The 22,810-nt window shown below is 47.9% G+C and overlaps 2 protein-coding genes and 2 pseudogenes across 3 annotated transcripts in view; 1 reads left to right on the forward strand and 3 right to left on the reverse strand.

Annotated features, from left to right (window-relative positions):
• Nucleotides 1-4,408, forward strand: part of LOC101764625 (beta-glucuronosyltransferase GlcAT14A) — a 5,334-nt gene extending 926 nt beyond the window's left edge. Inside the window, exons 2-5 of one of the 2 annotated variants that reach the window (XR_001164102.2) lie at nt 2,805-2,880; nt 2,958-3,073; nt 3,153-3,818; nt 4,209-4,408. Coding sequence is in view for 1 of the 2 variants with exons in the window: in XM_004971556.3 (XP_004971613.2) it covers nt 2,805-2,880; nt 2,958-3,073; nt 3,153-3,667 (707 nt within the window). In the remaining variant the exon portion in view is untranslated. Of the gene's footprint in view, nt 1-2,804; nt 2,881-2,957; nt 3,074-3,152; nt 4,121-4,208 lie in introns of those variants that run through there. The other variant, XM_004971556.3, reaches the window with a different exon arrangement.
• Nucleotides 302-2,798, reverse strand: LOC111257407 (annotated as a pseudogene).
• Nucleotides 4,409-5,719: 1,311 nt separating the features above from the next.
• On the reverse strand, nt 5,720-7,286 carry LOC101765045 (E3 ubiquitin-protein ligase SINA-like 7). Its single transcript, XM_004971557.1, has 2 exons — nt 7,089-7,286; nt 5,720-6,379 (listed from the first exon to the last, which is right to left on the reverse strand). The coding sequence occupies exons 1-2, from the start codon at nt 7,284-7,286 to the stop codon at nt 5,720-5,722; spliced, it is 858 nt and encodes a 285-aa protein (XP_004971614.1).
• A 13,260-nt stretch (nt 7,287-20,546) lies between these two features.
• LOC101765440 lies at nt 20,547-21,948 on the reverse strand (annotated as a pseudogene).
• Between the last annotated feature and the right edge of the window lie 862 nt (nt 21,949-22,810).

Raw genomic sequence — 22,810 nt, forward strand, 5'->3', positions numbered from 1 at the left:
TTTGGCATGCTGTCTTCTTCATTTTCTATGTCCCTACAAGCTCAACCACTCTGTGACTAATTTCTGCTCTCATCCTTATACTGAAATTCCTCAATTTTGGAGGTCTCGAATTTAGGATGCACTTTCCGAAGTGCTGCCACTTTTTAGGATCAACGCTTTACACTGCTGATCCAAAATTGGAGTGCAGATCTGACATTAACAAAGGAAAATATGGGCATGCGAAACCGATTTTGGGTGGATTTGTCGACCTCCCGCAATTTTGAAGCAGATTTCAGTCCGAATTGCAATAGAAACTGTGATCTGTCAAGGCTAAAGAATCTTCATATAATCAATCCAGCTGCAAACGAACTACACGTATACAAAGCCTACGATAAGCTATGTACTGGACTAGACACATTGGCCCAAAGGAACCAAAAACAAAAAACGCCCGACTCTATCAAGAAACGTGGTGGATGGACTGCAGGACGGCCTCGGCGACCATCCCTAGGTGGTGCAGCGCGGCGGCGGTGGAGACGGGCACGCTGTCGAGCGGGGCGACGGCGATGGCGACGCTGGGCCTGGTGCCCATGAGGGCCAGCTGCAGCACGCCGACGATGCCGGACACGTCGGCGACGTAGGCCGAGTAGTACCGCTTCTCCCAGGCCGCCCACCCCGCGGGCGCCTCGTAGTTGGACTCCACCATCCGCGCCTCCCAGATCCCTCGCCGCAGCACGGACATGCCCTCGTCCACCAGCGCGCCGCCGTACTGGCCCCGCCCGCCACTCGCGCTCCGCCGGAATGCTGCGCAGCGCGTTGTCAGCGCAGCTGGCGATCTCCGCCTCGCCGGCAGCGCTGGGCCGTGACACGCCCCGTGACGGAGCGCCGCGGCGTCGTCGGAAGCAAGATGGATGAAGCAGCCATGGTGAATCAGCTTCAAGAACTGATCTTTTGTAACTCAGGCAAGAAAGAAAGCACTTCACAAATTACACTACAGAAATGGATCAAGGGAAGAAGAGCCAATCAAAGCTGATGGGTCGAGAGAAGAATCACACGAAGCTGATGAGAGTTTCTGAGCCCAGATGGGCGTGCATTTATAGGCACCCGGGGGCCTCACGCGTCCTGAGGTAGACGAAGCGTAGTTTAAGTGGGCAAACGCGTGATTAGTTCCCGCTCCAGCCAACCGGAGGCTGACGTGTGGAGGGATCACGCTATAAGAAACTAGTACCACTACCAGTGCTAGTACTATGGATGGTGATCTGGAAATAGTATATTCGGCATTGGCATGGCCCGGACAATCATGAACAGAAACAACACCTCTGCTGCTGCCTCCCCAGTCCCCATCATTGAGCTGACTTCAACTGTTAACGTAGAAAACCCGTCTGGGCGGCGGATTGTATATTGCTTCGTCCATAATGCTGGGATGCTCGTGTGGCCAGATGCTGCGCAGAAGCCAGGACGGTGCAGCTTCCTTCTGCGGTAAAGAAGAGAAGGGTCAGATATGAAGGGAAATTACTAGATGGTATAAGATATGGCTTCAATTAGAAACCAGATGTAATTTAGATGGCTGTGCGCATATTTTTTTGGTTAATTTTGATGGCTGTTGATCAATGGAACAGATCGTGCAGAACATTCGGTCAGGGCATGGTCAAGGAGATACTAGCATATGTTTCACGATTTCTCCACCAAATACCTGCTTCAATGGTTCAGTTGGATTTGGTGTATTTTTGTGTTGCCACCAATGTGTATTAATGCAAACTGTAATTCCTCAATTAGGGTTCTTCTCATCAGCAATGAGCTATGCAACTCTTGCTCTGGCTTTGTCTCCATCATGCTGTGTGCGTCCGTACACATATGTCCGTTTATTTTATGTAAACTATGAATGTACATGTCTACTTTAATTGTATACGCTGCCAAAGGAGGCTGATTAAGTAGCATCAGGGCGTCCTAAGCTTGTTCATGTGGTAGGTTAGCTAAAGTTTGGTTGGAGACTTGCAGTTAGTTCTCCTCTTGGAAACCTTTTTTGGACTCTTTTTAAGGGCAATTTGAATCCTTTTCTTTTGTGTTCCATAGGTTGTATTGAAAGTTAGCAGTGGTTACTGCACTGGATTCCAAGTGAACCGTACTACTTATTTGCTTGATGCACTCCATCATAAGACCACTGACATACATAAGAAAAGATGGAAGAAATTGACAGAGATCATTTACTGTTTGTTGCTCTATAGCCATGTTATGTACTTGTTCCTTGAGCTTGCGTAGCATTAAGTTTGGTACGTCAAATTGCATACATTTACTTTCAGCCATAATGTACACTTTGACTGCGTTTGGAGGTCTGCTGGTCTTGGGCACAAAGGCATAACTTTTAAACTCATTAAGCATAGCATTTTAGATGGTAACACAGCAACCAGTAAACCGTTCGTTTTGTAATTAGCAATTAAGATAGCTTTAACCAACAAGTACATAACTGAATTATCAACACTGCATGCCCGATCTGACACTCTGATTTATGTGGTCCCTTATTCCTCATTTCCTCTGACTTACCTGTACTTCATCACCTTTTTAGTTTTTATGTCGTGTATGGTAAATCTTGTAATTTCATCTGTGTATTATGTGCTGCTTCCACTATTTAATATCAAGTTTACACCGTTTCTTATTGAAGTCTGTTTTTGGTTTTGATAAATACTATTATCTTGGTTTCAGTAAGCACTACATATTGTTAATCTGTCAACATGTTCTGAATTTGCTTGTTGCTTGTTTATTCCAACTGATAACTCTTAGGGGTTCTTGAGTGTTCTGCTCATGACTTCTTTTTTTGTCCCTTGCTGCAGACTTAATTCATGTTTTCTCCTCTGTTCCAAGGCACCTCAACTTTATTGATCACACCAGTGACATTGGATGGAAAGAGTATGTCCTATCTGAATATAGCAATAGTGAATGGCACAGTTGACTGCTGCTAGTTTCACCAATAAACTCTTTTGCAGGTCTCAGAGAGTGCAACCGATTATAGTAGATGCCGGAATATACTTGGCAGGGAGGAATCAGTTCTTCCAAGCCACGGAGAAACGGGACACTCCTGATGGTTTCAAATTTTTCACAGGCATTTCTCTCTACTTGCACTCTATTTTTCACTTGCTTGATGAAATGGTTTTCTAACACATGCATTCCCTTTCTTTTAGGTTCTCCATGGGTCATTTTAAACAGACGCTTTATTGAGTATTGTGTTTTTGGTTGGGAGAATCTCCCTAGAACACTCCTCATGTACTTCACAAATGTGATGCTACCTCTGGAGGGGTATTTCCATTCGGTTGCATGCAACTCGGACTTCCGCAATTTCACAGTGAACAATGACTTGCGGTATATGGAGTGGGACGATCCACCTCAGATGGAACCCCATTTCCTAAATGTTACACATTATGATGAGCTAGTGGGGAGCGGAGTTCCTTTTGCCCGGAAGTTTAAGGAGAATGAACCCTTGTTGGACAAGATTGATGATAAAGTACTCCGGCGATGGCGTCACCGACCTGTTCCTGGTGCCTGGTGCACAGGCAGGAGGAGGTGGTTCAGTGATCCTTGTTCCCAGTGGAGCAACGTCAACATTGTAAGACCTGGCCCTCAAGCTGAGAAGTTCCGCAGATATATAAACCAGATTTTAGAAGAATCAAAGTCAAGTAACAACTCTTGCAAGCAATAGCAGTAGCATCCAATCATGAGGCTCCAGTTCCTGCAGTTGAAGTGTTGAGCTTGTCCCATTTTGCATAGAGGGGCTCTCCATGTCTCGAGCTTCATGGCATCTGCTTCAGGAGCAAGCATTTTTGCACCTGGGGTATGAGCACACGACCAAGGTGAGAGATGGGTTTATTCTTTCCAGATTGTTTTGGTTACTGTCATGGCTTCAAAGGCTTAGTGCATACAAGCGTTTGAGAAGCCAAGAGAGCTTACGGTGGGAACATGAAGCTAATAGGCAGTGTAATTAGTAGCAATCAGTTGAATGACTTGTGCCTTTGTTTATAGAACTGATGGAATTCTTGGGGCTTCCATACAGAATTGAGAAAATGAAGAACGGAGGAATCTTGTTGGTTGGTCATGGTTATTGCTGTTGTGGACCTGTGGTTAATACAACGCTTACAGATTTTTTTTTTCTTGACATGCAGTACCATCACGTCATGCGTCCTCTTGATGTTCTGTTCTTTCATCTGTGTATGCTATGTACTAACAACTCTGGTCTCTTGCAGTGGTGCAGCGCCAGTCCTTTGCATGGCTGTAGCGAGCTAATGAACTGGATGTGAGCACTGGCAATATAGCATCCCTACCCGTTTTTAGGCTATGTTTGTATTAGAGCATCTCCAACAGCTTTGTAAAATGGATTGCTATCCTTAAAAACTAACAGGATACCTAAAAACAGCTAAAAATTTGCTCCAAGAGCATTGCCATATGGATTGCTATCCCTAAATTTTTTTAGGCTACGATCTAAATTTCTCTCTTCTATATATGCAAATATATCAATCCAAAGAGTGGATTACTAAATCTTCTTTCCACTGGTGGGAGAGCCAACCGCTACTGGTTGAAGCCTTAGCACCGCCTCCATCACCGCTGCCGTCCTTCCCGCCTCCGACCACTAGCACCATCATGGAGGAGAATGAGCCCCTTCACCACCCGTCCCATGCCCTACTGACCTCAAATCGGCAGCGATTTGGGGGGCGCGGCTCGTCGATTTGGTCGCCGGCCCGTGTAGCGTTGATCGCCGCCGCCCCACGCAACGCCTCCAGAATGACCTCACCCCACGCCTCCAACCGCGGCCTCGCGTAGCGCCCTAAGCTACTAGTAAAGGCTGCCTCCGGTGTCCCATTCCCTCGCTCCTCTCCTTCCCAAGCTCCGGCGACCTCCCTTGCAAAGGTGGAGCAAGGGTCGGGCCGCCACCGATTTGAGTTGAACACAGCAGAGGAGTGGCCAACGACGATTCAAAGCAGCGTGGCTCGTCAATTCGAGCGGAGGAGGAGGAGCTGCGGGAGGGATGCGGCGACGGCTTGAGTAGAGGGCGGTGAGGGGAGGGAATATAGGGTGCTGGAGGTCGGGAGGAGAAGGTGGCGGAGGGTAGGGTGGCGGGGAATCTGTAGAGGCGACGGGTGAAGGATAAGAGAAGAGGAGGAAGTCAATTTTGCACATTAGCCCCTAAAAGAATATCCCACTTGTGGATTAGTCCCGGAAGTATTTTGGAGAAGAGCACAAGAGTTATCTAAAAATCTTCTCTCTCCTATATCTAAAACCAATTTTAGATCACCAGTTTTACCAAAGCTGTTGGAGATGCTCTTAGGGGTGAATTGTAACATTCATTGGAATCCAAGTGCAGTGCTAGTCTAGGACTGTTTCCCGTCAAACATGCTAAAATACATGAAAGGAAAATGGATGCATTGCCAGTAGCTGTTCATGCAGCAATCTATACGTAAAGGTCATAGATTGCGCAAAAGCTTGTTAGTGCGTAGCATTTGACAAGTAGCAGACGGACCTCCTGATGGAGCTTTCAGAACTGAGGACACAGCTTACAGTTTAGAAGCAGAGATTGAAATAGCACATGGCTGGCAGTTTAACCTCTTACCATCTCAAATCTGTCTGGAATGCAAAAGTTGCATACTGATTTCAGAGCAAAATAGTCTAACTTACACCATTTCAAGCCTGTCCAGAATGCAAAAGTTGGATGTGGTTCCACGGAAAACATTCTAGTTTCTTGCGAGAGCCCCCGGGTACTTCACTTCAGGTGGATGAACACGGGGATGTCCTCCGGATAAGAGTCCCAGATGGCGTTCGGGACGAACAGGAAGGCGCTGGCATGGTACGGCCTGGCCAGCCGATCCACGCGCGCGGCCTGACCGAACAGCGCGAGCACGCCGTCCTTGCCGACCACCTCGATCCTGTACTTGAACTCATCAAACTGCTCGTCCATGAGCCCCACTAAGGACAGCGAGCGGCCCGACGGCACGTCCATGCCGACGACGAGCAGGAACTCCGCGCAGCCGTGGCCGAGCAGCACCACGCGGGCCTGCTCGAACGCGCGCATCCTCAGCGGCGTAAGGCAGTCCGGCCTGACGCGGGTGCGGTGCACGTCAGGGTGGTCGACCCCGACGTGGACGGCCAGGGACTTGCCGGCGTAGCCAGCGCAGCCGGGGATGGGGCAGTGGCAGGGGGCGTAGCGGCAGGACGCCTCGTGGGCTTGCTTGCCCCCGTAGGGGATCATCTCGGCGCACCCGTGCTGCCGGAACGCGCACGGCACGGACAGGCCGGCGAGGACGCGCTCCATGGCGCGGCAGCGGGTGGCCGTCTCCGGCTCGCGGCACATCAGGCACTCGGACTCGTCATCCAGCGCCACGTCCGTGCAGCAATCTGAACATGAGATGTGGCCTTTGGTGCACTGCATGCCAACCAAAAAATGGAAGTGGAAAACAAACCAAAGCAAGTGTCACTCAAACGGGAACAGCATGGCACTGCAGGGACTTGAAATTACAACGATGAGCAAGTCATTTAGACTAATTGAAATTTTGATGCCAAGCATGCTCTGTAGCCATTCATTTTTGCAACAAAACGTTTCTGATGCCATTATACCAAGCATGCCTTTTTAACTATTTCTTTTTGCAATGTAATGCTCTTAACCTTTTCATCATAATATCAATTGGTATAATCAGAATCAGCGGTACCAGATAGTTAACAGGGTGTTCATAGCATCTACACCAGTATATTAAAAAAAGAGTACTTATACCAAGAAGTAGACAGTGCAGATGCAGGTCAGCTAAATCCTAGTTTGACTTTGTTAGAATCCTTCTTATTGGCTAATTACTATATAATAATGTGTAACCAGATTACATGTGAGGAGCTCAGGACATATAACACTATGGCATTGACTATCTGCACCCATTTATCATTTTAAAAGACTATATTCTACAATGAGGTAGCTAGAAAATTCAGGTTGCAGAGTGAGAGCAGACTAGGGCATAAATGATTTTCAGCAGCCAGCAGGTGGCCTTCCAGAAACAAATAAGACGGCCCCATGCATAATAATAACAAATCAAGAATTGCAAGTTCTGAAGCATTGAACATGAGAGATTGATTCCGCACATATATACCTGAAAAAGGGGCGTGGTCAATGGACCGGAACAAACACAGCACTGCAGCAGGTCGGCATCGAGGGTGACAGTGATCTTCTCCGCTCGGTGTTGGCTCGTCGCAGCTGCAGTCTCAGCTTGCCCCCTAGGTGCAAACACGGCCGGACCCTTCCTCCCGCACCCTGTTATCAACACCTGCCTAGGCCTCTTCGAGCCCATCTGCGCAATGTCATGTATCAGCATTCAGTAATCAGGCTGCGATCGGTAAGTGTTAAGGTTTGGGAACTACATAAAGCAATGGCACATTTGATCTTTCAGAGATTTCTGTAACCTAATCGAAACTGTGATATACTATTGGCCGCCAATGATACTGATGGATGCATATGTGATATATGCACATGCAGGTCGTATCGGATTGCATGCCAATAATGCTGATGGATGCAGATGTGATATATGCACTGATGCAAATGCAGGTCGTATCAGATTTGCACACTCCTGTTCTTCACACACGTACGTCTGAATAAGGAGAATGACTGTGTCTGCTGAATGTCCTATTGGCGGCTTCAACGACGGATTACATATCAACAGAGCCAAAATCATCATCAATTTTTTTAGGAATCCCAATAAAAAATTGTTCTCGGCACACGGTTTGCATTATTCAGCTTCCAAAGAACAATCCCAAATCTCAAGATTACCACGCCACTGCCGCGTGCTTGTGAACTTCAGTTCGACAGCCCTCCAAACCACGCGGCGCAGACGAGAAAACTACGCGGCTCATGGATCCCTCCCTCCGTCTCTGAACCACACAGTTCATGGATCCCTGACGGAGGTTGACCCGTAGTCCCCAAACTTACGAAAATTGGCCGCGCAAGGTTGCGGGAATGGGGGATCGAAACATGTAAAAAACTTGATCGTGATGCGGCGGCAACGAGACGACTCACCTTGATCGCCCGGTTCGCCCCCCTGAAATCGGAGGCGCGCGCGCCGCCGCCGCCTTCTATGGAATGCAATGCGTGTTCTACTGCTCTGCTGCGCTGTGACCTACTACTTGGATGAGATGAAGAAGAAGGTGATTATATCTTGGCTAGAAAGTGGAAACGGAAGAGGAGAACCGCCATGGATGCTGGAAGGCGTGATCTTAGTGGGCCGGGCTTTGGCGTGATCCGGCCAGCCCATCCAGCAGTGGATGCCTCGCGGGTCCCACGAGCGCTGCTTATCCACCTTGCCGGTTGCCAAGCAAGAAACGTGTATACTTTCCGGGCTCCTCTTACTTTTTGAGGCCATGATTTTTGAAAGAATTTCCTATTTGACACTGGAAGGAAGATAGTCTAATTTCTTGCATGATACTGAGGGCGTGTTTGTTTCCACCCTCCTAAAGTTTTAGCTCCTAAAAGATTTTAGGCAATTTTTAGGCACCTCCTAAAGTATGTTTAGTTCCACCTCCTAAAAATGACTAAAGTCAATGAATGAAGTGGTAAAATGACCAAGATACACCTCTCCCCCACCAACCCGCTACCCCTGTTCCCCTCCACGGCGTTCCCTGAGCTGAGCAGAGCCCGTCGGCCGGCCAAATCCCCGGCCTCCGCTCCACCACCTTCAAATCGCCGCCTCCCACAGCTTCCTCGTCGCTGCTCCGCTCCCCGACCGTCCGCGCCGGCCCCGGCGCCGCGTCGTTCCACGCGCTCAACGATCCGAAGCCCGACGACCAGAAGGCGCAGGCGCCGGCCAAGCCCCGGGCGCTGCTCCGCCTGGCCCACCACCGGCTCCGCCCCGGCCCGGCCCAGCCCGCGGTGCTCCTTCTCGTCGTCCTCCTCCCGGCCCTCGCGCTCGCCGCGCTGCTCTTGCGCGGGGGCGGGGGCAGCCACCACCTCGTGCTCCTGGCGGCCGCGGCAGGGGCCGCGCTCGCCGTGGCGGTGGCCGTCGCGCGGCTCCGCGGCGCCCGCGCGGGTGCCTTCCAGGCGCGCGCCTCCCCGGCGCTAGCGGCCTCCGTGCAGTGGTTCATCGGGGAGGCGGAGGGGGAGGGGCGGCGGGAGTCGGGCAGCGGGCGGCGGGAGTCGGGCGGGCGCTACAGCGGCGGCGGCGGGCGGCGGGAGTCGGGCGGGCGGCGGGAGTCGGGCGGGAGTCTGGCGTGCGGTGAGGGTATGCGGGGGTAGGAGCGGTCCAGAGCTGATTTTAGTCGGTTTGGAGGGGGGTGAGGGCCTAAAAGATTTGGACCTCCTAAAAGATTTTAGTCACTTTTTAGGAGAAGTGTTTGGCACTTTAGGCAGTTTTTAGTCACTTTTTAGGAGGTAAGGTTTTAGGAGGGTGGAAACAAACAGGCCCTGAAATTTTTTTCATTCCCTATGGGAGCATAACTTTTATGCCTCATTTGACATTTCCGTCCATTGAATCCCACTTCCATTCAAGGTAGCTGATCAAATTATTTTTGAATGGACCAAAGTACCCTCAAGAATGTTGATCGCTCAATTGAATCCACATCACATCCTTGAATCCCCTCAGTCCTACCTCCCCGAACATCGATCCGGGCTGTGCTCTCAAACTGGATCCCGTGTTAGCTACGAGTCCTCCACCCGTGCTTGGAGGCCACTGCGCTGACTGAAGAACCCTGTCAGGCCACGGGGGCGGCCTAAGGCGACAGCGCATTGCTGCGAGGGTGCAGCGACGAGTGGCTGCAATACCGCGGCAGTCTACGCCCTGCAGTTTGCGTCGGATAGCTGCGGGGGGCGCAACGACGTACTGCGGGGATAGGCACAGGAGCATGCGGCGGTGGTGACGGGCTGCTGGCGAGGATGCAACGAGCACTGCAGGTGCGGCTGTGCGCCTGAGCTGTTGCGACGGGCAAAGCGCTCGTGCGGCTCCCCCTAGCTGCTACCTGCCGGTGCCACGCCTTGCTGCTAGTGCTACAATGTGCTGGCTCTAGATCCTCGAGAGTGCTATTGCTGATCCATGGAAGAACTATTTCCTAAGCATCGATTCTTTCCACGTTTCTGTACAATTACGGGTTGTTGAAGTTTGAGATGATTATTTTTGAACTTTATATTGCAGTTTGAAATGGAATTTATACGTGCACTTGTATGTAATAAACGGAAAAAGAAGCAGCCCAGTGATCAAACATGCTAGTGTCAGGGGCAAAGTTGACTTTTCAATCGACAGTTAACACCGTTAGTAAGCAAAATGGACGGGAGTATCAAAAGAGGCATGGAAGTTAAACCTGGTGTCACATCAGGAACGAGCATTAGGTTATTTTCTAGTGTCAAATAAAGAATTTTTAGAGGTTTTGGCGCTTCCGAAAGCACGAAATGGCGAAATAGTTTTGATTTTTAGCCACACCGTGTTGTGTTTGTGTGCCGCATGCAACCTACGAAGAATCCGCAGAAATTCTTACGGTACTATTAGCAGCGTACGCGTAACATCGAAGAATTAACTTGCCACATGCTTGTAAATTGTAGTTCTACATGCCATGTTTATCGATCCCTGCGATCAAACACATGCTTGTAAGTTGTAGTTCTACATGCCATGTTTATCGATCCCCAAATAAATTAATGCCACATGCTTGTAAGTTTGATCCCAAATTTGCTATTTATGTGCTGATAACTATTTTTCTAAAAATCTCTCAGATGGTCTCTGCTTACAACTGTATTTAATTAAATTCTATCATATTTTAAACGTCCACCCCTTCCCTTTCTAGTTTCTACTTCAATTCTTTCTTACCAATCAAGCTCCAACATTTCCCTTGAGCATCGTCGCGGCCTTTGCCCTCCATTGCACCACCCCGCGGCCTCCTATTGTCCTCTGCCACCTTAAAGGCATGCATAGCCATCCTCCTTCATATCCCATGCATGGCCATGCACTGATGCACGACTCATTCTCATGATGGAATCTTATTCCTCTCTAGCGAGATGCACTATATGTCCAACCTTCCTGCTTCCTCTCTAGTGCCTGTCATCCATTCCACCATTCTCGCTAAATAAATACTACATCTATTCTTAAATATATGATGTAATTGATTTTTATTCAAACTTTGATCAATAATATTTATTTGATCAATTTGTTTGGTAAAGTGAAATGAGCATCATTATTAGATCTAACATCAAAACTATTTTAAACTTAACTTGCATGTTTATGTATTTTGCACAAATATTTGTAGAAAAGATTAAAAGTTAAATAAATAAAAAAACAATAATATCATATATTTAAAATGGAGGCATTGCAAGGCATGATGTCCACATGTGCCATCCGCCAAACATAATTCCCAACGAAACCTCTAACCCTAACCTCAGTCCTTAATCTATCCCACACCTTGCTAGAGAAAACAACCACATCGCGAGGACCACCTGGTGAGCACAAATCTTCTCACAAATCATGTGGCTAGAACATTGACAAAATTTCTCCAACAAGTATATTGATCAATCTCCGTGTGTGTGTAGATTGATTGAGCTCGTGGACTAATAAGGAACTAATCGATCAAATGAATCCCAAGCCCCATAGAAAATGGTCGTGGTTACATTTATAATAAATTTATCTTGAAAGTTGAGAGGGTCCATAACCAACTTATAAGGTGGAGTCTTGCTACACCTGGTAAGAAGTTGAAGGAGGGATAGAAGGATGCCCCACACGTGCACGCTTGCTCGCCGCATCGCGCCATGCCACGCTGCGACAAGTGGGCTTGGCTTACGCTAGTCGATTAGTGACTAGTAACTGATGTTGATTGAATGGATAATAACAAATGGTCAGTAATTGATGACTGTTGATGGCTGAGAGTTACTAGTAACTAACCATTTGATAGCTGCCGAGTGACTGCAATTACCCTGGACATCCAAAAGTCTACAAGTGCCTATATTAGGTGCACCTCTCTTCTCCAATGTGCACCAGCATCACACACCACCAAAGCTCACAAGTTCCATCGTTGCGCTGTGTGGCGGAACCGCTTAAATTAACTTAGCTAAAACACAATTAAGTCGCCTAATACATGATCATGTACTTTAATCAAGTTAACTCGGCAGTCCGTCGGATTTCATCCGATAAACCACTTCACAGGACCGAGAAAGCGTAGCTCACACGAAGGTGAGTGGTTCTAGAGATTACAATAGATCATCCAAATTAACCAAGTGCATTAATTTATTACATCATCGGGTTCGAAATTAAAACATAGTTTGTAGAGTTCTTAAGCAGCGGAAATAAACAAACGGAAGCTAACGCCGATGCCGGACATCATGACGAAGCCGATCATGACATCAATGATTCTGGTCCTCGCCATCCGAAGAGGGATCCCACTCGACCGTCCACCCAGGAGGAAGCTGGGGAGGCCAAGTGCTACTTGCAGCAAGCTCAAAGGCGTCGACATCACCTGAAAGAGATATGCCACAACAAAGCTGAGGGACTACGCTCAACAAGACTTAACCGACCGGTGGTATTATTCCACCAACACCTAGACATGCAAGCTTTTTGGCTAGAGGGGTTTGTTTTTGCCAGAAGCAACTAGTGTAGGTCCTTACTTTCAATATTTTAGCCACCAGTTCTACGTTCAATTACCAATCTAAGTTAGCAGCTATACTAAATAAGCATAGTTTCCAAGCAATTAATTACAGATAACAAAATTTGATCATCGTCATCTTTCATTCTTACTCAGTGTAGCATAGCGATCAAGTAGTCCCAATCTGTGAGAGGTAGATGAATCGATTTAAATTTCTTAACCATACATGGCGAACCTAATCTCACGACATCCGTGCACCGCGAAGGGTCGCTTCACTTGTCAGCCGTCCCCATCAATTCCCAGACCCGTGTTGGGTCCACTTCCCTTGGTACAAGGCTCCATAGACCCAGCCTCTGCCATCCTATGATCGCACTTGTCACCACATGCGGCCGCAAGGGAACTCCATTCCAGAGACAGTGGAACAAACCGCTCACGTCCTGATTCAATCAGGTACTAGGCTTCCCCATCCCATACTAGGTATGAGATTAATACTTTCAAACACTTGATCACGAACACTATCACATCTCGACATTAAACCAAATTCATGTAGACAAACGGGGCAATCCACCGACCACCAAATTAGTTCACAGAGCCCTGCCCCGTCCATCATCCTTATAGTTATAACAAAAGGATAACAAACAACTCCTATAACTCGCGAGTGACAGTCAATCACTCAACTTTTACCGAGTCCTATTAAGAATTGCAACTACTCGGCCTATCATACTAATGTTCATGTCAAAGGGTACTAATTCATGCATCTACGGTTTCAATCAATTCCTAGAAAAATGTAAATGCACAAGCAAGCAACCAAATATATTGCAAGTAATTAAAGATAGGGATTTATGCTCCGGGGCTTGCCTTCAAGAGGGGCGGTAGCGAACTGGTCTTCGGCGTGCTCGGGCTCGGCTCCTGCAGGCGGCAGCTCAGCTACGGCTCCTTCTTCCGACGCCAGGTGGAGCTCGTAAGTTCCGTCTGCGAGGTTCAGCTCTACACGAAATGCAATACATCAAGTTACATTCCTTATAGGATGTGAACATGAGTTAAAGCTAAAGAAGAAAAAGTTATAACATGGCCACATTCACCTAAATAAGATTTTACACCTTCTTTAACTACACGAGGCAGGTGGGGTGTGGTACAAGCCGGGGGTTGATTTGATGGCGATTGTGTACATATATGGATTTCCACTTGATCCTTTAGATCGGAAAGTTATCCTATTTCTTAATGTTCTTTTGTATCTCTTCCAATATTGCCTTTATTACCTTAAGGTAGCTTGTATTTAACAATTTTTGCAAAGGGTATCTTTTTCTATGCATTTACCCTATTTATTCTTCTCTAAATAGGAAAGTGGTTCACCTATCTATTTGTGGTGGTTTTCATATTTTTCCCATAAATGACATTATACCACCGACTTATCCAAAAGGTTTCATATTTTTATCATCTCAGGTTGAATTATTATGTAAAAGATGAAAATAAGCCTATTTACACATGGTAAAACTAAAATAGGGATTTAAACACCTGAGGCAAGCTCCAAAATATTTTTCCGAGCTTCTACTGTTTGAAACAGACATATGAGAGTTGGATTCATCTTTTTATCATTTTTCCATGATTTGTTATGATTCAAAAGGCTTAAACAAGAATTAAAACATATCACATTAATTCCAGCAGTGACATGTGCCAAAAGTATTTTTATTCGAAACTACACTTTATACTAAGCCTAGCAAAAGTGGTTTGATATTTTTCTGAATTGTCTACGAATTTTGGTGAATTTCCAAAGTTAAACACATTTTCTGCCGATTAAAACGTTTAAACTGAGGTAAACTTGCAGTCTAACCCTCACGTCTACACTTTATTTGCGTACGGGTCCCTAGTTTATGCACTAAAGCCCTTGAGTCTACTTCCTAAACCGCAATTGGGTCCTCAGGTGCACGTGCGGCGGCGGCCGGTGCATATTCCGACGGCTCGTCGGCGGTGGCCAGGCGGCGAGTGGCCGGAGAGGGTCGCGGGCTCACCTTGGCTCGATTTGATGAGTTTGAGGGTGACGGGGGAGTCCGACGGGGACAGAACATGGCAGCGGCGGTGAGCCGCAGGGACGGCGTCGGGCGGCGGGGGTTCCGGCGGAACTGGGGCTGGGCGGAGGCAACGGGCGGGCGCAGCAGCTTCGCGAGGGGGAAGCGAAGCGGCTGGGGGCGTTGGTGAGGTGCAGGGTCGCGCGGAGGTGGGAGCTCCGCGGCGGTGTGCTCGGCGGCGCATGGACAGAGGTGGGCGGGGCTTAGCGACGGCAAGGCAGGGAAGGCCAAAAGGTGGCGTAGGTGGGCGCGAGCGAGGCTTTATAGCCCCGGGCAAGCTCCGGTTGGCTGGTGGACCGAGGGGGAGCGGGGTGCAGCTGCCGGTGGTCCTGGCCGCGACGGCGGCCATTGGCGCGCGCGGAAGGCGTCGCGGTGCTGCAGGCGAGGTGTGTGCGGAGTGGGCGAGCGAGCAGGCGTGCGCAGGACGAGCGGCTTTGTCGGGCGCACGCGGTTGGCGAGGCTAGCTCGAGGCATCGCGTCGGACGGCGGGTAGGCGAGCGGGCGCGGCGAGCGGCAGGGCGACCTCGGGGGCAGGCGCGCGGGACAGAGCGCCGAGCGCTACAGGTGAAGTCGAGGAGGTGAAGTCGAGGAGTCGCAGGCGAGCTTGGGACGTCACTGGCCGCGGGCGGGGCGTCGACGCGTCTGGTCACGGCAGGGGGTTGGGCAGCGGCGCGGGCGAACGGCATCCACGCGGCAGCTTCGCTCTGGCGGCGCGCACGAGCATGCTCGAGCATGACGGGATACGCGGGATCCTTTCGCCGGGCCGATTTCCAAGCGCTATTTCTCCTGATTCTTATTCTTGAACCGCACAACATTTACTCCCTTAACAAAAGTTGCAGTCCTCCGGTCCAAGCTCAACTTTCATAATTGGACCGAGTTCAAAATCACAACAGATTTGAAGATCCAAAGCCTTAAAGTTTGGAGGAACGCCGGTTTTGGGATTTAGGCGAAAACGGCGGTTTTTGAGCTGTTTTCAGGGTTTTTGGCTGATTTGAGCTGCAGTTTTAAGAAGCTTCGGAGGTGAACTGGACCAAGATCCAATCAACAAAGTTGTAGTAGAAACTTAGTTCTCAAACTCTTATAAAGGAATTTTCTGATGTTCTGTTCAACTTTTAAAAGATAAATCTGCACTAAAGTGCCAGGTCGGGATGATTTCCAGACTTAGCCGGGATTGCCGAAGTGGCTGAGTTGACCAAACTAGGTGACTTTGATCAGGATTTTGAAGGTTTTCGGGGTAAATTTCGAGCTTACTCCTTAAAGAAAAGTTGTTAATGTCCTGAGGCTCTAAAACTTTGGTATAGAGCTCAGCTTGAGTTCATATTAGAAATTTAGAAATAGAGAGCTCCAAAGTTTGGACTTTGCCTGTTTTAAAACAAAACAACACAGATTGGTATTTCGGATTTTTGAAGGACTTCTGCTCAGATCCAAGCAAAACACCAAAAATAAAAGTTGTTAAGAAAGTTGAGTTCTACAACTCTTAGTTGGACAGAATTTTAAGTTCTTAAGCAAAAAATTTAAGTTACTGTTGGGCAGCGTTTTAAGCTTGTGAGGGGCAAAAGTGTACTTTCACTTGCCTTATTATTGCCAAAACTCTTCTTTAAGAACTAATGACTTGTTTAAGATTTAAACACAGCTTAATTAAGCTGGGTTGTTACACGCTGCTTTTCACTATCCTCGTTCAGGCGATTTGAGTGCATAGAACGTTGGGAGAGCAAACCTCCGAAGCTATGCCCTTCTCACATGAGATCTTGCATCCGAGGATAGAAGGACAATCAAGTTTTTTGGAGGCGCATCTACACCACCGCTCGCTGTGTTCCACTATTTCCTAGAGGCACAACTGCACGGCATCAACTTCTGATCGACTACGCCAATATTTATGTATTTTGCATAAATATTGAAGCTTAACTTGCATATTTATGTATTTTGCACAAATATTTCTAGAAAAAAAGAAAATTCAAATGAATGAAAATAATCATTAATATCGTATATTTGAAAATGGAAGGAGTACAGGGCATGATATCCCCATGTGCCATCCACCAACCATAATTCCCAACGAAATCTCCAACCCTAACCTTGATCCTTATTAATCTATCCCTACACCTAGCAAGAGAAGTTAACCACATCGCCTAAGAAGATGGGGACCATCTGGGGAGCACGAATCTTCTCACAATTCAATGAGCTAAATGTATGTTGACGAATCTATGAGTACGTGCGAACGTCAAAGTGTGTGTGAGAGAGAGTGAGAGTGCACATGTGCACCGTTAGATGGATTGGGCCGTGGCCTAATAAGAAACTAATCAACCAAATAAATCCCAAGGTCATAGGAAATGGTGGTAGTTACATTTATAATAAATCATCTTGGAAGTTGAGAGAGTTCCTAACCAACTTATAAGGTGAAGTCTTACTACACCTAGTAAGAAACTGACCAAGGAATAGAAGGGTGCCACTTGCGCGATCACTCGCCATGTGGACTTGGCTTGGCTAGTATTTGATGGCTGAGAATTACTTAGTAACTGACCATTTGATGTCTGCTGATCGGCTTGTAGTAGTCATCTCATACTTTATATTCATTACTATTAGTCTATTACTATAAACACAATGAATCATAGTCCTCTTTATATGCCATTATCATGTCTTATTCAATATTTTGGATTTAAATAAACCGTAAATTAGCTCTAATTCCAACACGCAGCAGCAGTGGAAACTAGACTAACCGTTAAACTAGTTTGAATGAAAACGGATAAGTAGCTAAAGAAACATACATCGGGTAATACAGTTCGCAACTAGATAGCTAATACAACAATCTACTGCTTATCATGACCATAAATTGTGCACAGTCAGACATGCTACCAAGAGTTCACCAATCAAAAACTGAAGAACAAATCTTCCTGTTTAAAAGGTCGTTTGAAATTTCATATTTATGAAACAGTCTAGATATTGAGAAAATTTTCCATAGCTCAAATTGGACCTTCACTTCTTTAGCTCGATGAACATGTACGAGGACGTCCCCGGCTGGGGCAAGAGTCCCACATGACGTCAGGAACAACCAATAGGAATGCTCTTGCGTAGGACTCGCTCTATGGCGCGACAGCGGGTGGCAGTTTCTCTGGCTTACGGCGCGTTAGGCATTCGTGCTCACCGGTGCAGCATTGTGAATAGGAGATGTGGCCTTTGATGCACTGCATATATGGCAACCGAAAAAAAAGGTAAAAGGTGTCCATAGAAAAATATGACCAGCGCTTCATTTTAGATCAATCATGTACCGGACCAAAATTGAGAAATATTATAAAACTATACATGGACAATTACTTATTTGCCCTTGAAGAAATTTGCAACCTCTTATTTACCATAGGTGTGTCAATGACACATAGGCTCAAATGTGTCAAGTGTCAATGACACATGGTCCCACGTGTGCCCGTGACACACGGGGCCATATGTGTTAGTGCTAATGGGACTATGTAAATTTGTAATGACTCTCCGTCCCGGTATAAAGCACATTCTTAGAATTTGAGGGAGCAAATTAGTATTGGTAGCAAACGACATTACTACCCCTATGTCAAGACGCGCAACATTATACAAGTTGGAAAAAAACATAAAAGGCAACCGTGTACCACATTTACACTGAGGAATGTCCCAGACTAGCAATGTTACGTTAAGGAAAGTGGCGCCATTACACAGACGTTCAAATTTTGAACTTGCATGTGCCATTGCGGTAATACCACTAGACCGGTCGCTGCCTGCTGCCGTGCTTGCTGCTGCGTGGTGCGTGCGTGCCCCGTCTCTACGGACTACGGCGCACAACACCAGATTATGGCTGCTCCTCTGCTCTCCCCGAGGCCGCCTCTTCTGAACTTGCGCGGCCTCTGCTTCGCCGTCATGAAGCACCGGTCAAGGGACGAGCTCATGTCTCCCTATCAAACAGCGCCAACGGTTACTTTGTCAGTGACAAGCGAGACGTCGGAATTTCCGACGAACATGCCGGAACTCCCGACGAGCCTTAGTGAGAAAGCAAGTTTTTCACCGAGGCTGGACAGATACTCAATACCGGACATTGCCAGACCAGCAAAAAACAAGTTAGCTCTTTTGTCTCTCAACTTCTCAAATATCACATGGGCTGGCTTGAGCACTTATGAATAATCATCTATCAACATGATGCATCCCTCTTAATAGTACGGCATACCTATTTACTCAAGATCAAAGATAAAATGGAGTTTAAACCGCTTGAGTTGAATTCCCTTGAACCAAAATGCCGTTGTCTTCAATCTTCAAAAAGTGAGGGTTCCAATCATGTCAATTTGATTTTCTCCTTGAGCATAGCCATATTGAGCATGTGACTTGACTTCTTCAAATAAATATGAATCGATTGCAAAGACATCAATTGAACTCATTTGTATACTTGTCTTTCATGTAGCAAGCTTCAAAAGGTGAGACCATTTCATATGCAATCCCTTTTGTCTCATTAATTACTTTCAATGTGCTTGCTTTCATATAAGTCATCAAAATTCTACAATAAATAAGCATTGCATGAATTACATTTGCATTGTTGTTTTGTGTTTGAACTAGATTGTTTCCAACAACACATCATTTTGGCTTTCATTAAACATGTTGTCATTCAATCAATCAAAACCCACTAAAGGGCTAGATGCACTTTTCAGAAGGCAGAGACCTGCCCAATAGGCCCTTCGTTTGGTTCGCGTCGTGGCCCTACTCCCGCAATGCCGCGGAGTCCGCGTTGCGTCCATCTACACCGTACAAAACAAGAAGAACCGGTCAGAGCAGTCAATCACGGAGACAAATTTCCGACTACCTAGATGAAGAGGCATGTCCAGTTTGCTTTCGTCAACTCGGCGGAGAAGGAAGGGCCAGGGACGACCTGGGTGCGACGAATGCGTCGTGCGGAAGATGGCGTGGGAGCAGCTCCACTCGGCCCCCTAGAGCGAGGCCAGCACCGCCTGAAGGGACGCCTAGGTGCTCACCCATCACGCAGCTCCACATCGTGGGGCCAGCAGAACACCTTAAGGCGCTCGGCGCAAACCTCCGCGGAAGCGTGTGGCGGATAAAGATTACAAAATGAGCTTTATATTTTCTAGAAAAATAGACTTCAACATTTCTTAATATGTTGGTCTAACCGAAAGCCACGTGCGTCGCTATAGTCAGTCGGTAGCCAGTCCATATTCTCCTCATCAGGCCGAGCTGAAGCACTTCCCTGCCATCCAAAATTGGTCACCAGATTTTAGAGGGAGCGGATCCAAGATTGTCCTAAAAAAAATCACCTTGTGAAAGATAAACTGCCTTTAAAATCTGGACGCTCAGAGATGCCACAAGGACCCGCCAAGCCTGCTTCGCAAGCAAAGCAAGATTGAATAGCTCAATATCTCGGAAGCCTATTCCACCAAGAAACTTGGACATGATCATATCATCCCATGCCACCCAGCATGTATCCCTCTCTCCCGCCTATGTACTGTACGTGCAAGAATCTAGATCCAAAATGTTTTTATGAAAATCTAAATCCCTACCAAGACTTGACAAGGGTCGATAGCGTTGGAGTGGGCTCCACTTCCAGAAAAATGACATAGTACAAAGATGAAAATAGGCTAAGAGAGACTAGCTCACACCTAGATTCAGGATGGAATCTCCTATTTCAGTTCTAGAGGGTGGCAAGCCAAACATGATTGTGGAATCAATTCCAGTTCTATGGTTTCTGCTCCAAATGAATGATGCAAACGGGACCTAAGAGAAATCTTACTACAGCAGGACAAAACAAATGATATCACTTGCAAATGATCGAGATATGAAAATTACTCAAGAGACTCACTACTGGATGCAATTCGATAGTGCATGCAAAGGCTTAATCTTATACATCAATTTGGAAAAGCGTGTCAATTCTTGGCGTAATCTTTGATCCACCAGAATACTTCTACACAACGAATTTGGAATTAGACAGTGACCACAAGTAGTAAAAAGGTGCTCCACTAGACCACTACACAATGAGCTTCCTGGCGGCTTCGGTGACCCCTCCCAGGCCGATTGCGGTGAAGAAATTAATGGCAAAGCGCGTGTTCTTGGCGCAGTCTTTGGGGAAGAGGGCGTCTCGCACCGCGGTGTCCTCGCCGTTCACCTTGTTGCTAAGCGCCCGTATCCCGAGCTGCTCCGCGAGGTCCTGGAACAGCATCTTGATGAAGATGCGTGACGACGACGTGGTGTCGTCCTCCGTGACCCTGACGCGCCCAAGGATGGCGTGCCACGGAAGCGCGTCGGCCGCCAGCAGGTGCGCGTAGAGCCTGGCGGAGGCGCGCAGCTCGTCGGTCGCCATGCGGTGCGCTGCCGAGTATTGCCCGGCGAAGCAGGCCTCGAAGCCGGCCTGGTACGCGCGGTCGATGGCGCACAGCCGCTGGGCGAGGCGGCCGTAGTAGCTCGTGTACGACTTCTCCTTCTTGCAGCACTCGACGAGCACGGTGCAGAGCTCCAGCTCCTGGCCGGGTCGCACGACGGACAGGAGCTTGTGCCCGGCTTCCTCGGACCCGACGCTCGACATGAGTGTGAGGTATATGGTCCGCCGGAGGTTGATTAGATCGGTGTCGGTGTCATCGCGGATGGTCAGCTCGGTTTCGGCGGACTCGTCACCTGATGCTTCGTCGTCGTCGTCGCTGCACTGATCCTGATCCTGATCCTGATCCAGATTTTCGTCTCCGGCTGATCCGAGTATGGTTCTCTTGAGGTCCTCGTACGCTGCCTCGTCTTGCGCGAAGGAAGGGCTGGGCTCAAACACGTTAAGATGGACCTCCGGATCGAGCTCATCACCATGCTCGAGCGACGAGGAGAGCTCCACCTGATGAGTCACCTGGTCGTCTGCCTCGATGAGATCCAGCTCTGCCCGGACAGGAGGGTGACCCCGGAACCGCGCTTTCCGGATGGCAAAGAGATCCTCGATCATGAACTGGACGCGTTTGTCGATGTCGCCGTCGTGTAGGATGCCGCGCAGGTTGTCGAACACGGCGTCGAGCCCTCGCGGGCACGACTCGCCGAGCGCGGCGCCGCACTCCCTGGCGAAGCCCACGGCGACCTCCACGGTGCCGTCCGTCGGCAGGTCGAGAAGCAGCGCGAGGAGCTCGAGCGCCAGCAGGTCGTGCGCCACGCCCTGGTTCACCAGGTGCGCCACGAACGCGGCCGCGGCCGCCAGCTGGTGCCTGTTGCCGCTGGCGTGGGCCCGCCTGACGCGGAGCACGAGGCGGACGAGGAGCAGCCGGCCGACGCAGGGGAGCCTGGCGTTCACGACCGCCGCGAGCGCGGCGAAGACGTCCGTGTAGTACTCGATGGTATGGAATCCGCTACTCTCAGCCATGGCTTTTCAGCGAAGCGAACAGAACGTGTTAAGTAAATGGAATAAGTTGAGCCTACTGTCCTTACCTGTGTAACATGGGAGCCTAAATCTGAAATTCTGAATGCTCATATTTTTCTGCCAATATGGAAGATGCTAAGGGGCGCACAAATCACTGTATGAATTCAAACACCAGAATGATAACCGATCAGGCCAACAATAATAATAATAAAAAAGGATCGACCAATGCCCGATTCCATACAAGTCCCAGCATAAGTTCAATAATTAAAAAAGATCGAGCAATGCCCGATTCCACACAAGTCCCAGCATAAGTTCTTCATGTCCTCTCCTCCCCAATCGCTATGCCGCTTAGATCTAAAATAATCACAGCAAAGCATAGACTGGAGAGTGTCAGGGAACAGCTGAAGTACTGCGCCGATTATGATGACAACTTAGGTCAAAAAGGGGAATAATACAGTACAGTGCATAAATCATGGGTCTGCAACCATATATTATGCATGACATTTATCATACCTCCACAAAAGAAAAAGGAACTGCAAAGGAATTTTCTAGTCATTCAAAGGTAGTATTTTCAATACTGAGTGTGATGGAATTTGCTTAAACATAGCCATACCTATGATATAATGCAATTACAAATCCTTGGCACATCTGAACAGCCCAAGATAAGATATATGCAGCATTTCATATGAAAGTGTTCTCTCATCCAATCTTCCAATCAATTTCGTTTACTCCGTAAAGGACATAACTGCAATACCAGTTCCTTTAACGCAACTCCAACATCATACGGGAGCGTTTGGTTCCCTTTGCTTATTTTTAGCATGTGTCACATCAAATGTTTAGGTACTAATTAGGAGTATTAAACGTA

Source organism: Setaria italica, chromosome V (assembly GCF_000263155.2).
Source record: "Setaria italica strain Yugu1 chromosome V, Setaria_italica_v2.0, whole genome shotgun sequence".
Lineage (NCBI taxonomy): Eukaryota > Viridiplantae > Streptophyta > Magnoliopsida > Poales > Poaceae > Setaria > Setaria italica.

Excerpts from the sequence above, each read along its gene's own strand:
- LOC101765045 (XM_004971557.1), bottom strand. The coding sequence starts at position 7,286 with ATGGGCTCGAAGAGGCCTAGGCAGGTGTTGATAACAGGGTGCGGGAGG. Across the intron at positions 6,380-7,088 it reads TGACCACGCCCCTTTTTCAG|TGCACCAAAGGCCACATCTC; the intron begins GTATATATGTGC and ends GTTGGCATGCAG.